The sequence below is a fragment of the Hyperoodon ampullatus genome (genome assembly GCF_949752795.1).
Source record: "Hyperoodon ampullatus genome assembly, chromosome: 7".
In the NCBI taxonomy this organism is placed as follows: domain Eukaryota; kingdom Metazoa; phylum Chordata; class Mammalia; order Artiodactyla; family Ziphiidae; genus Hyperoodon; species Hyperoodon ampullatus.
In genome coordinates this window covers 27690889-27704856 of record NC_136920.1, presented here as the reverse complement: position 1 = coordinate 27704856, position 13968 = coordinate 27690889, and the positions used below count along the sequence as shown (strand labels likewise).

General features: G+C 52.1%; 1 protein-coding gene across 2 annotated transcripts in view; it reads left to right on the top strand.

Moving 5' to 3' along the window:
• The window catches only part of NAT10 (N-acetyltransferase 10), a gene marked incomplete at its 5' end in the record, with an annotated part of 36834 nt that overhangs the window by 18128 nt on the left and 4738 nt on the right, over nt 1–13968 (top strand). The window contains 15 exons of one of the 2 annotated variants that reach the window (XM_079707584.1): nt 1307–1431; nt 1881–2031; nt 2315–2411; nt 3310–3405; nt 4283–4384; nt 4481–4555; nt 5129–5245; nt 6326–6459; nt 6672–6720; nt 10249–10345; nt 10430–10540; nt 11454–11626; nt 12140–12259; nt 12669–12767; nt 13152–13225. In XM_079707584.1, the coding sequence (XP_079563710.1) occupies nt 1307–1431; nt 1881–2031; nt 2315–2411; nt 3310–3405; nt 4283–4384; nt 4481–4555; nt 5129–5245; nt 6326–6459; nt 6672–6720; nt 10249–10345; nt 10430–10540; nt 11454–11626; nt 12140–12259; nt 12669–12767; nt 13152–13225 (1620 nt within the window). Of the gene's footprint in view, nt 1–1306; nt 1432–1880; nt 2032–2314; nt 2412–3288; nt 3406–4282; nt 4385–4480; nt 4556–5128; nt 5246–6325; nt 6460–6671; nt 6721–10248; nt 10346–10429; nt 10541–11453; nt 11627–12139; nt 12260–12668; nt 12768–13151; nt 13226–13968 lie in introns of both variants that reach the window. The other variant, XM_079707583.1, reaches the window with a different exon arrangement.

Below are 13968 nucleotides of genomic sequence, written 5' to 3'. Positions count from 1 at the left end.
TGGAGAAGTATCTATTCAGATCCTCTGCTTATTTTTCTAATTGAGTTGTCTTACTTATTGTTGAGTTGTATGGAAGGGTTCCTTATATGGTCTAGATACAAGTCTCATATACATGATTTACAAAAATTTTCTCCCACTCAAAAACTTTCTCCCACTCAAGAAATTCCACTTTCTTGATAATGTTCTTTGAAACACAATTTTTTTTAGCTTTGTTGTTTGTGCTTACTCTTTTTTTTTTTTTTAAAATAAGTAAATGGAATTCCTTTGAGAATGCTTTGTTATATGGGGCAGGCAGGAGTAATAAAAGCACTTCAAAATTTAATTTTTTGATCATTCTTTAAAAGTAGTATTTGAGTTAGAGGAAGTATTTATACAGTATCCTCATTTATGATAATGAATGCTATGAAACAGTGTAAAACTGAAAATTAAAAAAACCCACTGAGCAGTTTGCATCCTGTGGTCACGTGTGCTTGTGACCAAAGACAAGGAGGAAATAACAATTGAAAAGAGCTGGTTCAGTGATCAGATTATAGATGATTTCTTTTCCCCAAATTTTTTGTTACTTCTTTATGTCATCTTTTAAATGAAAGTAGTAATGAGAAAAGTTACCTGGGTGGTGGATTTGTTTAATCTTAATTTTTCCAAACTGGAAATACTCTCTGTTCATTTTTTCAAGCATGGAACTTCTAATAGCAGCTCTTATTAATTGGCCATTTACCTGCGTTCCAGTTCCATTATGCTAAATGCTTATTCACGTCTTCTTCTCAGTCCTTTTTTTTTTTTTTTTTTTTGTGGTACGCGGGCCTTTCACTGTCGTGGCCTCTCCCGTTGTGGTGCACAGGCTCTGGACCTGCAGGCTCAATGGCCATGGCTCACGGGCCCAGCCGCTCCACGGCATGTGGGATCTTCCCGGACCAGGGCACGAACCCAGGTCCCCTGCATTGGCAGGCGGACTGTCAACCACTGAGCCACCAGGGAAGCCCTCAGTCCTTATTTTTTAGTTCACAGTACAGTCCTGTGGGATGTGTGGAATAGTCCCCTTTTGAGGAGGAGGCTAAAAGGGGTTGAGTTCTTTGTCCAGAGGTACTAAATGGACATGCCAGGACTTGAGCCCAGGCCCAGATGGCTCCGAGGTGAGCCACCATGCAGCCCTGACTCCTTTGGGCATGGAAGTTCAGAGGTGACAGGGTTGTCCTCAGCGAACAGAAGTCTGGTGTTTCATCAGGAACAGGAAAGTCGTTCTCTGTCCCCTCCTAGAGAGTTGATTTGGGACCTCATGCCTGATTGCCTTTGCTTTTGCTCCTAGCTACGAGGGCACTGGCCGGTCTCTGTCCCTCAAGTTAATTCAGCAGCTCCGTCAACAGAGTGCCCAGAGCCAGGTCAGCACCACCGCTGAGAACAAGACCACGACGACCGCCAGACTGGCATCAGGTACCCCTGGAGCTCTGAATGCGCTTGCGTGCACAGCAAGTCACTTCACACCCTCCTGCAGGATCCTTCCCCTCATAACCTCATAGGCGGTAACACCGTCTGACCATCAGGCAGAGAGGCTGAGTCCCCAAGAGGTGAAGTTGCTTTTCTCTGAGGAACAGCAAACCAGTGACCAGATGGGAGGCTGACCTGGGCCTTCTGGTGGCTAGATTCCTGTTTGTCACCATCTCAGGGCATTGGTTGCATTGACTTAGAGAGATCCCCTTGGGATTGGTGTCGAGGCAAGTTGAACATCCACCAGAACAATTTAAAACCACTCGCTTTAAATTCTTGAGCCATATTTTGTGAGCGCCATGTGACAGATAAAGTAGAACATTTGCCTTGCTCTTCTGGACAAAAAGTATTTACTAGTTGTTCCTCACTGTGTGTGTGTGTTTTGTGGGGAACAGCGCGAACCCTGCATGAGGTTTCCCTGCACGAGTCGATCCGATACGCCCCTGGGGACGCAGTAGAGAAGTGGCTGAACGACCTGCTGTGCCTGGATTGCCTCAACATCACTCGGATCATCTCTGGCTGCCCCTTGCCTGAAGCCTGTGAGCTGTATCCTCCTGGGTTCCATTTGCCCTGTGAAAGGGAGAGGAGGCAATGGAAGAGTTGAACAAAGGGTTTTGGCCCTTTGCTTCATAGGCTGCTGCTCTCGGGAGAGGGGAGAGTTGAATGTTGTTCATATCCCTTCTTTTCCTCCCTGATATGTTTCTGCTCGGAACCAGGGGCTCCTCCTCCCAGGTTGAGGGAAACCCACATATCCAGGTGACCCTTGGAAGTAGTGTGTCCTGTTTTGGGTTCTCTTTGATTTGCTTTGGTTGCTTAACTCCAGATCCAGCTACTATGTTAATAGAGATACCCTCTTTTGCTACCACAAAGCCTCTGAGGTTTTCCTCCAACGGCTTATGGCCCTCTACGTGGCTTCTCATTACAAGGTAACTGCAGCTAGCCCTCGGGTGAACTTTAGCAGTGAATTCCAGCCCTGGGCAGTGCCTTCTGACTTGGCTTTTTGCATGTTTTGTTACCCAGTGGCTCAGGTGACCATTCCACTGGGACTTGAACGTCCTGATGTTGGCAAGGTCCAGGGATCCTGCTGGAGGGGTTGCATTTCCCATTGTTGTTCAGGCTTGTCGTGGGCTCCAGCTTTGCATACAGAGTGTGAGATTTCTGCATGTAGCTCTATGTGTGGTAGCTGGAGAGGGTGGAAAGTTTTGCCCATTTTAAAAGGGGTACTTATATTTCTTGCCTGTTGGCTAAATGGATGGGCTGAGATGACATAGCAGTTGTAATCCAGGGGCTGCTGTTTGACCTGAGACCAGCCTTATACCCCTGGGCTGTTTTTAAGGAGCAGTGAATGAGAATTTGGAATATTTGAAAGTCTTAAAAAGGCACATTGGAAAGGACACTTTTTGAGTGTCTAGGTAGCTTTTTTATGAACACCCTTTAAACGGAAAGCCGAAGGTTGGTGTTAGAAGTGGTGAGAGGTTTTCTTGAAATAGCAGCCTCTTATCAGGAAGAAGTTCACTTCCCAGCTGTGAAGTATATAGCACTAACTAAGCAGGTCTCTGCGCCGGCTCTGCAGCCTCAGCACTCGTGGTGAGGTGACAGCAAACGTTGGAGGCTTAAGTCTCACTTAAGCCCTTACAGAGGGTCTCAGGCTGGCTGGCTATGATGCTGGAAAGGCGCTTTGATGGGTTTCAGCACATCACTTGGCTCTGGGGAAGGCAGTTCTCCAGTCATGACTGTGGAGTAGTCTCTCGAGTGAGGACAGGATGAGGAGTGCTTCTCACTGACCGTGTTGGTGCCCCACAGAACTCTCCCAGCGATCTCCAGATGCTTTCTGATGCGCCTGCTCACCATCTCTTCTGCCTCCTGCCTCCTGTGCCCCCCACCCAGAATGCCCTTCCTGAAGTGCTTGCTGTCATCCAGGTACAGAAGCTGAGGTGTCCTTGTGGCATTGATTTTGGGACCCACTTAGGCATCAAGGATTAGTGGCTCAGTAACCGCAGTGCAGAACGGGAAGCTGTTGATTCCTGGTCTCAAGCCTAGTGACTGGACGTATCCAGGCAGGCGATTAGGGTGCATCAAAGGAAACTACCACCCAGACAGAAACCCAAAGCCCCACTGTTCATGGATGGGTGAAAATCAGAACTGGCCACTCATATTTCGACTTGCAGCTCCTAAAACAGAACTTTGTTTTTCTCCTTTATTACTAAAGCAATACATGCTACTTGTAAAATTAGAAGACACAGATTGGGAAGATGTTTTTAATGCCTAGCCTGTATTTATGCATTTCTTTATCATTTTTCCTATTCATAAACATGCGATCATAGTATTTGGTAATCTTTTTTTTTCAATGTGTCAGATATTCATAATCTGCATAATTTTTAAGGCTGCATTGTATTTCATGACATGCACGTACGGAACTGTGTTTAACCATCCTCCTGTTAGACCCTGGAGTCACTGACGTTGCACAGTTGTGATGAGAGCCGTGTGAGCATCCTGAGCCTTAATTGATGAGCTCACATGTACACCACGTGTGGAGACCCTCTTCTAGTGTGGTTTTGCTCTCTGGGCCAGGAGGATGTCAGTATTCTGCCTTCTTAGTGACGGTGTCAGGATGCCCAGGGGACACAGTAATGAAACTTCTCTTGGAAACGGATGGGTTGGTTACAGGGTTAAGCGTGCTCTGGAGTGGAAACAGCCGGCCTAGTCAGAGCAAGGGCACAGTGCTGGTGAGGTTCTGGGGCTGGGCTCTGAACCTGGAGCCGGCCTTTCTGTCTGCACTGTCCTGCTTCCCCAACAGGTGTGCCTCGAGGGCGAGATTTCTCGCCAGTCCATCTTGAACAGCCTGTCTCGAGGCAAGAAGGCTTCAGGGGACCTGATTCCATGGACAGTGTCAGAACAGGTGACGTGCTTTCCCTGGTGTGTCTGAGTGAGTGAAGCTGGCAGTGCTGGAGGCTGTCTTTTGCTGCTTAGTTACCGGCTTGTGTCTCCCCCACAGTTCCAAGACCCAGACTTTGGCGGCCTTTCGGGTGGAAGAGTGGTTCGCATTGCTGTTCACCCGGATTATCAAGCGGTAACGTGTCCTCGTGTGTGCTGTTATTTAAACCTGATGTGCTGTAATTAGCTGCAGCCGTGTTGCTGGCCTCTCGTTAGGGCAGGTGTATGTGGTTGTTTAAATAGGAAGCTGGTCAAGGAGTAGCAGATCCAGGTCCCCCTCTGCTGTGGACGGTTTGCCCGGGGCTGGGGGTGGGCGGGCAGGATGATTGTATGTGCTCACTCTTTGTGAGGACAGGGGACTTGTGAACCAGATCTGCTTCCTGTAGTTACCTCCCGTCTTAGAAGTCCTCACCGAGGAGTTAGCTGTAGAGTCATCAGTTCCGAGCTCTCTGATCTGTGGGCCAGAAAGCATGCTCAGCCATCCTCACGTTCTTGAAGGGCTGGACAATGCGAGAGTGAGGGTCATGCCACGCTAGGTCTTAAGGGTCTCTGCTTTGACCTTGTTGAGGGGTTTCATTGGTTCTCTTTGCGAAGTGCAGTTTGACCTGGAGTGAAGGCTTTCTAGAAGCAATACAGGGGCGTACGAGTGGTGTAGACACTGAGGATATCTCTCTTCCCTTTGCCTGTTTCCCTCCATGTTTGCTCACAGATGGGCTATGGCAGCCGAGCCCTGCAGCTGCTGCAGATGTACTATGAGGGCAGGTTCCCTTGTCTCGAGGAAAAGGTCCTGGAGCCCTCACAAGAAATTCACACTGTCAGCAGTGAGGTAAGCATCTTCTGGCCGAGCTCCTGGTTCCGGGGAGGGCCATCCTCTGGGTCTTCAGGAGTATCATCAAGAGCTGTCCTGTGGTCTGGGCTCTCTGAGCCGTAGCAGCAGAGTTCCTCTCTGGTTTTGGAGAAGCTTCTCTTTCTCCAGCTGACACTGAGACCGAGGCCCTCGGATCAGCATCATCCGCCTCACCTGGAGACTTGTTAAGAGTGTCAGCTCTTGACCCCTGCCCCAGACCTCCTGAATCCGAGGCTCTGGGTGGGGCCCGGTAATCTGTCTGAAGCTCCCAGGTGATGCCGATCCACATGCCAGCTGAAAGCCGCCGCTGTGCAGGCTCCTCCTCTTAGTACTGAACCCAGACTCAGGGACGCTCTGTCTTTCTGGGTAAGAATGCTTAACGCTAGGAGCTGGGACAGCTTTTCACACGGGTTCATTTGATTTTTCACAGTGTGCCTGTTCAGGAGGTGGGAAGGGGCTTATACTTAAGGTCGGGCTCAGAGGTTTGTCACTTCCCAAGACACACAGCCATCCGGAGACAGACCTGCATCTTCAGCCCTCATCTTCAGAACCTTACCTCTGTCTCCTTGTAAATGCGTTTGGCATTTCTAAACCATGTGGTTGTTTCCCGAATTCTGGGGGTTTTTTTTGGTTTTTTTTGCGGTACGCCGGCCTCTCACTGTTGTGGCCTCTGCCGTTGTGGAGCACAGGTTCCGGACGTGCAGGCTCAGCGGCCATGGCTCACGGGCCCAGCCGCTCCACGGCATGTGGGATCTTTCCGGACCGGGGCACGAACCCACGTCCCCTGCATCGGCAGGCGGACTCTCAACCACTGTGCCACCAGGGAAGCCCCGAATTCTGGGTTTTGAGCAGTGTGAGTCCGTGCTTGTCTAGGGGTTTGGTATCCTTAGGAATGATGACTGGACTTAGTGGTGATTTTACATTTTAAAAACCAAGACACCTGTCCCGGTTTTTGCTGTGTTCATCCAGAGCTTGGTGTGGCCAGGGGTGCTTGGGAATGTCACTAACCTTCCTCTCTCTCCGCTGGGTGGACGTGCTCTCCCCTCTGGCATCCTCCAGGCTGTCAGCTTGCTGGAAGAGGTCGTCACTCCCCGGAAGGACCTGCCTCCCTTACTTCTCAAACTGAACGAGAGGCCTGCCGAGCACCTGGACTACCTGGGGGTGTGCTACGGCTTGACCCCCAGGCTCCTCAGGTAAGCGTTCGCCTGCCCTTCCTCCCGCAGCATCCCTTTGGCCTTGGTGTCCTGAGAATGAGAGTCCTGTGGGCTGCGTGTCTGCCTTTGCAGTAGTGTCAGCTGTTCTGACACCCCCGCACCGCTGTCCTCACCCCCTGCCCTTCCCAGCTCTGTGTGTCAGCTGCTCCCAGAAGGCACAAGTGGTGACCTGCTCTCTGTATCCTTTGCAGGTTCTGGAAACGAGCTGGCTTTGTCCCTGTTTATCTGAGACAGACCCCGGTGAGTGAGGCGTCTGTCAGAGGAGGGTGGTAACAGGTGTGTCCTTGCAGAGCCCTGGTGCCTCCCGCTGTGCCCTGAGTGGTGTGCCTGTGCTGCCAGGAGGCTGTTCTGAATGCCCCCGGAGCAGCTGCCCTTACTGAGGGCCACACGGTCACTCTCCCCACTGCGCACTCTTGTGGCTTTGTGCTCCACGCTGAGATGGCGGAAGTGCATGTGGGCTTGTTCACCACGTTCTGGAATCCTGTCACTGGGGGCCTCCTCAAATTTGTATTTTTTAAAAACAGGAAGAAAAGTGGTTTTAGGGGAGGAGTGCATACTATAAGCTGGTATCTGAAGGAGGGATGTGCTTGTGTGGACAACAGAGCCATAGAGGATAAAATGGAAGATGAGAGAGTTAGTGGCTGTCAGTTCATTAAAAAAAATTATTTAGTGCGTGCACTGAGTCCAGCAGTGAGCAAGACAAGCTGTGAAGCTTCTTTTATTTTCTTTTTTAAAAAAAATTTATTAATTTATTTATTTTTGGCTGCGTTGGGTTTTTGTTGCGGTGCTCAGGCTTCTCATTGCGGTGGCTTCTCTTGTTGCGGAGCACGGGCTCTAGGGTGCACGGGCTTCAGTAGTTGTGGCTTGCAGGCTCTAGAGCGCAGGTTCAGTAGTTGTGGCACACGGGCTTAGTTGCTCTGCGGCATGTGGGATCTTCTGCGACCGGGGCTCGAACCTGTGTCCCCTGCACTGGCAGATGGATTCTTATCCACTGCATCACCAGGGAAGCCTGCTTATTTTCTAATGAGTAGAACTAGGCAGCGAAAAAGTGAACAAACGAGAAGTGTTCAGATAGTGACAGTGTAATGAGTGGTCAGGCTTCTGAGGGGTGACCTTTCAAACTTCAACCTGAATGATCAGAGTGGACCAGCCACGTGACAGTCCTGCCTGCAGAAAAGTGAGCGTATTCAAGTAGGGGGCACAGCAAATGTGGGGACCTGAGGCAGAAAGGAAGTTGGTGATTTGAAGGAAACAAAAGGCCAGTGTGGCTGGAGGGACCTTGAAAGGAAAGGGTGGTGGGTCTGGGCAGGGACTCTGCGCACCCTCCCCGTTCAGGTGGAGGGAGGGGTTAGAGGGAAGGTGCTGGGGCTGCTGTGTAGACAGTGGACGGTGGCCCATGAGTAGAGGCAGGGAGATGAGCGGCTTGGCTGGGGAGGACATGGTGAGGGGAGAGAAGGGCCAGATGCCAGGGGTGTTTGGGAGGTGAACTGAGAAGAGTTGAAGGACGGGGGTGTGGAAGGTAAGTGAACAGACGTATCAAGGGTAGTTCTTTGGTTTTTGGCTGGAGAGACTGGCTGAGAAACTGGGTGTTGGAGGTGCTGTTTCCTGAGATAAGACTCAATGGGGGGCTTCCTTGGTGGCGCAGCGGTTAAGAACCCACCTGCCAGTGCAGGGGACACGGGTTCGAGCCCTGGTCCGGGAAGATCCCACATGCTGCGGAGCAGCTAAGCCCGTGCGCCACAGCTGCTGAGCCTGCGCTCTAGCGCCCGCGAGCCACAACTACTGAAGCCCGTGCGCCTAGAGCCCGTGCTCCGCAGCAAGAGACGCCACCGCAATGAGAAGCCTGCGCACCACAACAAAGAGTGGCCCCCGCTCACCGCAACTAGAGAAAGCCCGCACGCAGCAACGAAGACCCAACGCAGCCAAAAAAAAAAAGACTGAATGGGGTAGGACCAGATTTGGAGGTGGAAATGGGAATTGTTTTTGGCATAGTAAGTGTGTGATGCCTATTAGACAGCCAAGTGTGGAAGTATGGAATAGGCAGTTGACCACAGGAGTGTGGAGATCAAGGAAGAGGTCGGGGCTGGAGACAGATTTGAGAGTCATCATCATACTCTTAAGAGAATATACTCTCGGGGTCAAGGATTTTTTTGGTGTGGGGTTGGTTGCGGGGCGGGGGTGCTGTTTTCTTCACAGCTGTAACCCCAGCACTTAATAGCATCTGCTATGTATAGTACATGTTCAGTAAATACTTTTGATCAGTGAATAAGTATTTAAAGCTGTAGAAAGTAGGGGCTGAGACTAAAGAGGGTGAGTCCTTAGGCTCTGCAGCATTTAGAGGAATGAGTCGGGAAACGCAGCAAGGGAGGCTGAGGAGTAGCCACGATCTGTAGGAGAAGGGCAGGGGCTGTGGTGTCCGAATCCAAGAATAACGAGCGTTTCAGGAAGGGGAGTCATGGCTGTCAGAGGACAAGTAAGGTTAGGACAGTTGACCATTGAATTTGTCGGCGCTGGTGATCTGAATAAATGCAGCTTCAGTGGAGGGGCGGGATCAACCTGACCGGAGAGAATGGGAGGTGAGGAAACAGACCGAATACACGAGGCAGAGGGAGCAGAGGAAGAAGGTAGCTGGGGGGAGAGTGGAGTCAGGGCGGGTTTGTCAGCCGGGAGGTTCCACAACATGTTTGTTTGCTGCAGGGTACGATCCTGTAGAGATCATGCAGATGCAGGTGAGGAGGGCTGATTGCGGGACTACAGGCCTGGAAGAGGCAGGAGGGTAGGACCTGGAGTGCAGGGGGAGAGGTGGCCACCGCATCCCTCACAACAGGAGGGAAGCAAGGAGTGGGCACAGAAGGTATTGGTCAGCTGGTGGAGTTGGTGCTGGGAGGAGGAAGAAGTTCTCCTGATTGCTTCTGTTTTCCCAGAGAGGGGAGGCCAGCAGCTGAGGGAGTGTTGGAGGTTTGGTTTTGGAGAGCTCAAGGTCAATATCCAAGGGTGGCACCCATCTGAGAGTTCAAAGCTGGACTGATGAGGACCACTGGGTGTGTGGCTGCTTCCACGTGGGCAGGAGCCGCTGTAGAGGGGCTAGGTCCTTGTCAATGACCCTGGTCGAGGCTGGAATGTAAGTTTGGTGGTCGACTGCAAGGAACACACAACCAGTGAGTTCAGCGTAGACCACGGTATGTCCCTGTGGTCTTGTACTGTGCACGGCTTGTTTGTGACTTGATGGTGGCGTTTTGTTACTTGAATGCCCTTCAGTTGAAATCCATTAGCTATTTTTATGGTGTTGGGCTTTGTGGTTGTTGTGTAGTAGAAATTTTAAAACCTGTGGTTACTGCTTTAGTACCTAAAGGAGTCCTGCACTTGCAAACCTGTTGCCAGCAGGGGAACTCTTGCCGTGCTTGTTTTTGGCCATGCAGTTATTGCTGCCAGCACCCAAAACACGTTGATTGGATCATGTGGAGTTTAAGCTATAATGCCTCTCGGTTCAGAATCTGACCTGATGTGAGCAAGGGGCTCCCAGCAGAAGACATGCCCCGAAGGTCTGAGCAGCTTTGCGCCATTGCTGGGGCACCTGCTTAGAAGTTGCAGGGCAAAGTGGTCTCTGGAAGCTGTCGTGTAGGTAGTGGGCCCTGCGAGAATGAAGGCGAGGCCGCCTCTCCTGCTGGGGAGGAAGCAAGGGCCCGTGTAAGCGTGCTCGCCCTTCAGCAGTGGCAGTTTCTTCATAAAAGGGGGTCTTGGTGCCAGTTAGGGATTTGTGTTTCCCAGAACGACCTGACCGGAGAGCACTCGTGCATCATGCTGAAGACGTTGATGGACGAGGATGAGGCCGACCAGGGCGCCTGGCTCTCTGCCTTTTGGAAAGGTGAGTGGGAGTGGAGGTGGAGGGTGGCCAGGCGCAGGCACAGGGGCCTGCAGACCTCTGACACCGTGTGCTTGAACCCCGCAGATTTCCGAAGGCGATTCCTAGCCCTGCTGTCCTACCAGTTCAGCACCTTCTCTCCTTCCCTGGCCCTGAACATCCTTCAGAACAGGAACATCGGGAAACCCGTGCAGCCGGGTGAGCTGGTGGGGCGGCCGGAGGGCTGGTGGGGCTTGGTTGTGTGGAACAGGCGGTGGGCATGTGGTCCAGGAAGAGGGCTGGACTAGGAATGGAGGGACTGGTTCCAGGCCTGCGTCTCCCCCACCCGCCTCTGCTCAGCAGGCCCTGCTCCGCCTCAGGGCTGCTGTCACACACTGTGCCTTCATGGGGGGTAGGACTTGGCTTTAGAGGTGTAAGTAAGGCCTACAGCTGGTCAGTTATGGAACCTGATCTAAATCCTATGAGCTAGGGTAACTAGCTCAATTCTGAGGCTCAGTTTCCTCATTCATGAAATTGTAATAAGAGTATGCTGTCCACCTTCTGTGGCCAACACATAGAAGTGCTTTGGGCATGTAGATTCTGTTTGAATATTTAAAATACAAAAAAAGGTGTAAGGGATCATTAGTGTTAACAGCCGTGGGGTATTTTTTCCCTCTTGCTAGTTACGTGTATGTATACCCTTTTTTTGGGCCAATTATATTTTGGTGTAAAAATCTGTCGAGCTGGGTGGAGCATGCCTGTTTTCTGTGAAGCTGCGTCCTGAGGAGAAGTGACGAAGTGAGGAAAGTGTTGCATTCCTCTAACCCCAGGGCACGGGAGCCTTTCTTGGTCTGATGTGTTGGCGTGGAACTCTGAGCAAGGGTCACACACCATCCGTCCCCCTCCCTGCGTGGACCAAGCTGCCTCCCCTTTGCAGGAGGCGGGTCAGGGCGGCCCAGGGTGGGCAGGCACTTTCAGGTGGCTCCTGCCTGGCTCCTGCTGAAGGCCCGGTGGAGGAGCAGCTGTTGGGTGCCACCTGGGGACTGTTGTTGTGAGTGCCATCTGGGAATCTCGTCAGACCCTGCAAGGGCGTTGGGCTCACCTGACCCGTCTGGCTCTGTCGCATGTCCAGCCCTGTGCCGGGAGGAACTGGAAGCACTCTTCCTCCCCTATGACCTGAAGAGGCTGGAGATGTATTCACGGAACATGGTTGACTATCACCTCATCATGGACATGATCCCGGCCATCTCCCGGATGTATTTCCTGAACCAGCTGGGGGACCTGGCCCTGTCTGCTGCCCAGTCGGTAGGTTACCTGCTGCTCGTGTGCTGGTTTTGTGGAGCAGTTTATATGCTGGGTGTTGGTCTGATGCTTTGACATACCTTTGTGCATTTAATTCTTCGTGGTGCTGATGGCGGGGTTAGTGGTCTCCGCTTTTACACGTGGGGACTCCTGGGCTTTCCAGCCGAGCTGTGTGCCCAGCAGTACAGTAAGTAAGTAGAAGTGCTGCAGTCCGGACCCACGTTCTTCCATCCCACCACGTTGCCTTGATTCTTACTCTGCTTCATCAGAGGTCCAGGAGCACCTTGTACTTGTAACGTAGCCGTAAAGCAGCTAGTTGCCGGGATAAGAAGTTAGTTTGGAGATTTCAGGAGGAGGGAGTTTTCCTGGTGGTTTCAGTAACAGGATGAATGGGAAGATTCCACAATAGTGTCAGTCAGTGTTTTGGTCAAGAGAGTGTAACTCTGGTTCTTGGTGTCGTTTTAATGGGCAAAAGCCTGTCCTGGCAGCCACTCCAACAGATTCTCCGTCCCCCAGGCTCTTCTGTTGGGGATTGGCCTGCAGCACAAGTCTGTGGACCAGCTGGAGAAGGAGATTGAGCTGCCCTCAGGCCAGTTGATGGGACTTTTCAACCGGATCATCCGCAAGGTTGTGAAGGTAACCTCAGCTGAGGGCAGGGCTTTGGCCTGTGTTGAAAATGTGTCAAGCCCACTCCCTGCCCCAGGATGCAGAAATGTTAACATTTGGCTGTGTTTGCTGCAGATCTTCACACTCACACACACACACACACTCTCACACACACACACACACACACCCTTCAGACACACACACACACACCCTTCAGACACACACACACACACCCTTCAGCTGGATCCGTGACGGTCCGCGTTCTCTCCCAGAGGCACCCCTGACGGGAGTGTGACATCTCCAGTCGGGGATTCCCTGTGCCCCCCGTGAGCGTGTGTTCTCCTAAACCGTGCAGGGCGCGTGTGGAACGACCTGCTACTGAGTGACTGGGCCTCTGCTGCTCCTTCACCTTCTGCTTCTTGGCCTTGGTCTTTTGTAGCTGTTTAATGAGGTGCAGGAGAAGGCCATCGAGGAGCAAATGGTGGCAGTGAAGGCCGTGGTTATGGAGCCCACGATGAAGACGCTGAGTGACGACCTGGTACGAACACCGAACATCCGCCCTCTCCCCTGTAGGAGAGTCCCCGGTGCTAGTGTTCTGGGGGTGTGAGGGGCACGCTCCTCGAGTCTCCCTGCCCCTCGCGTGCCCACCCGGCCCTTGACGAGGCCCCCCGCTGAGCATGTGTGCGAGCTGGCAGTACGGCAGCTGCTGTTGTGAACTACTTGTTTGATCGTTTAGGTTCTCAGAAGGCACGTTTTATGTTAATACACACTGAGTAAGAGCTGCCTCTAATGCTGTGGGAGGGAAACGTGCAGAAGGAGAGGCCTGCTGGTCGTCGTGGTCATGTTCTGCCCCCTGGCCTTTCCCTGCCATTTGTCCCCTGCCTGACTCTGACCTACTCTCTGTATGGGACTTCGACCACAGGACGAAGCAGCAAAGGAGTTCGAGGAGGAACACAAGAAAGAAGTGGGGAAGCTGAAGAACCTGGACCTCGCTCAGTAAGGCCCCTCGTGGGAAGCACGGAACCTCTGCTGGTTGCTTCTGATTCGCTTCCTGGGTGCCCTGGAAGCTGTGTTTCATGGGATTATTTTTAGAAGCACTAGCAGCTAAAAACCTACTAATTGACTAACTGCATAATTTTGAAGGATTTGTTTTCCCTAGATCAGCTCTGCCACTTTGTAAGTCATGACTTGCAGGTCGTGTTCCTGAGATCCTGTGGGTCCCATGTCATGCCCCGGGCCCCTTAGGGCGGGAAATGCTGACCCATGAGCATCCACTTTCAGTGGCCACTTTTTAATATTTGGCTTTTGATGTGTATTTGTTTGAAGAAAAGATCCTACTGCCAACGAACCAACAAAACCCCTTGTTCTAGAACCCTCCACGCCCTGGAGATTGCAGTCCTCTTTGAGCTGCAGCTATAATGGTGGTACCCGCCCGGTAGATTGATGTGAATAACCGCTCCAGACTTGGTGGGCTCTGAGCCTCTTTGACCTGTAGTCCCGTTGCTGGGTCATTAGTGATGGTGGTTGTTGGATGTGAGATGGAGGCGGCCGGGAGGTCCGTGGGCAAAGTATTGGGCTCTGCCCACCGCTTTGCAGCATCAAAGCCTTGACTTGTCAGGACTGCCAGATCCCAGAGAGGTGGGGCAAGGTGGGGCAGACAGGGCCCAGTCCAAGGGCGTGTGGGCTGTGGAGGTGGCGGTGAGCAAGGAGATGCTGGGGGTGACAGGAGGCTCCTCTGG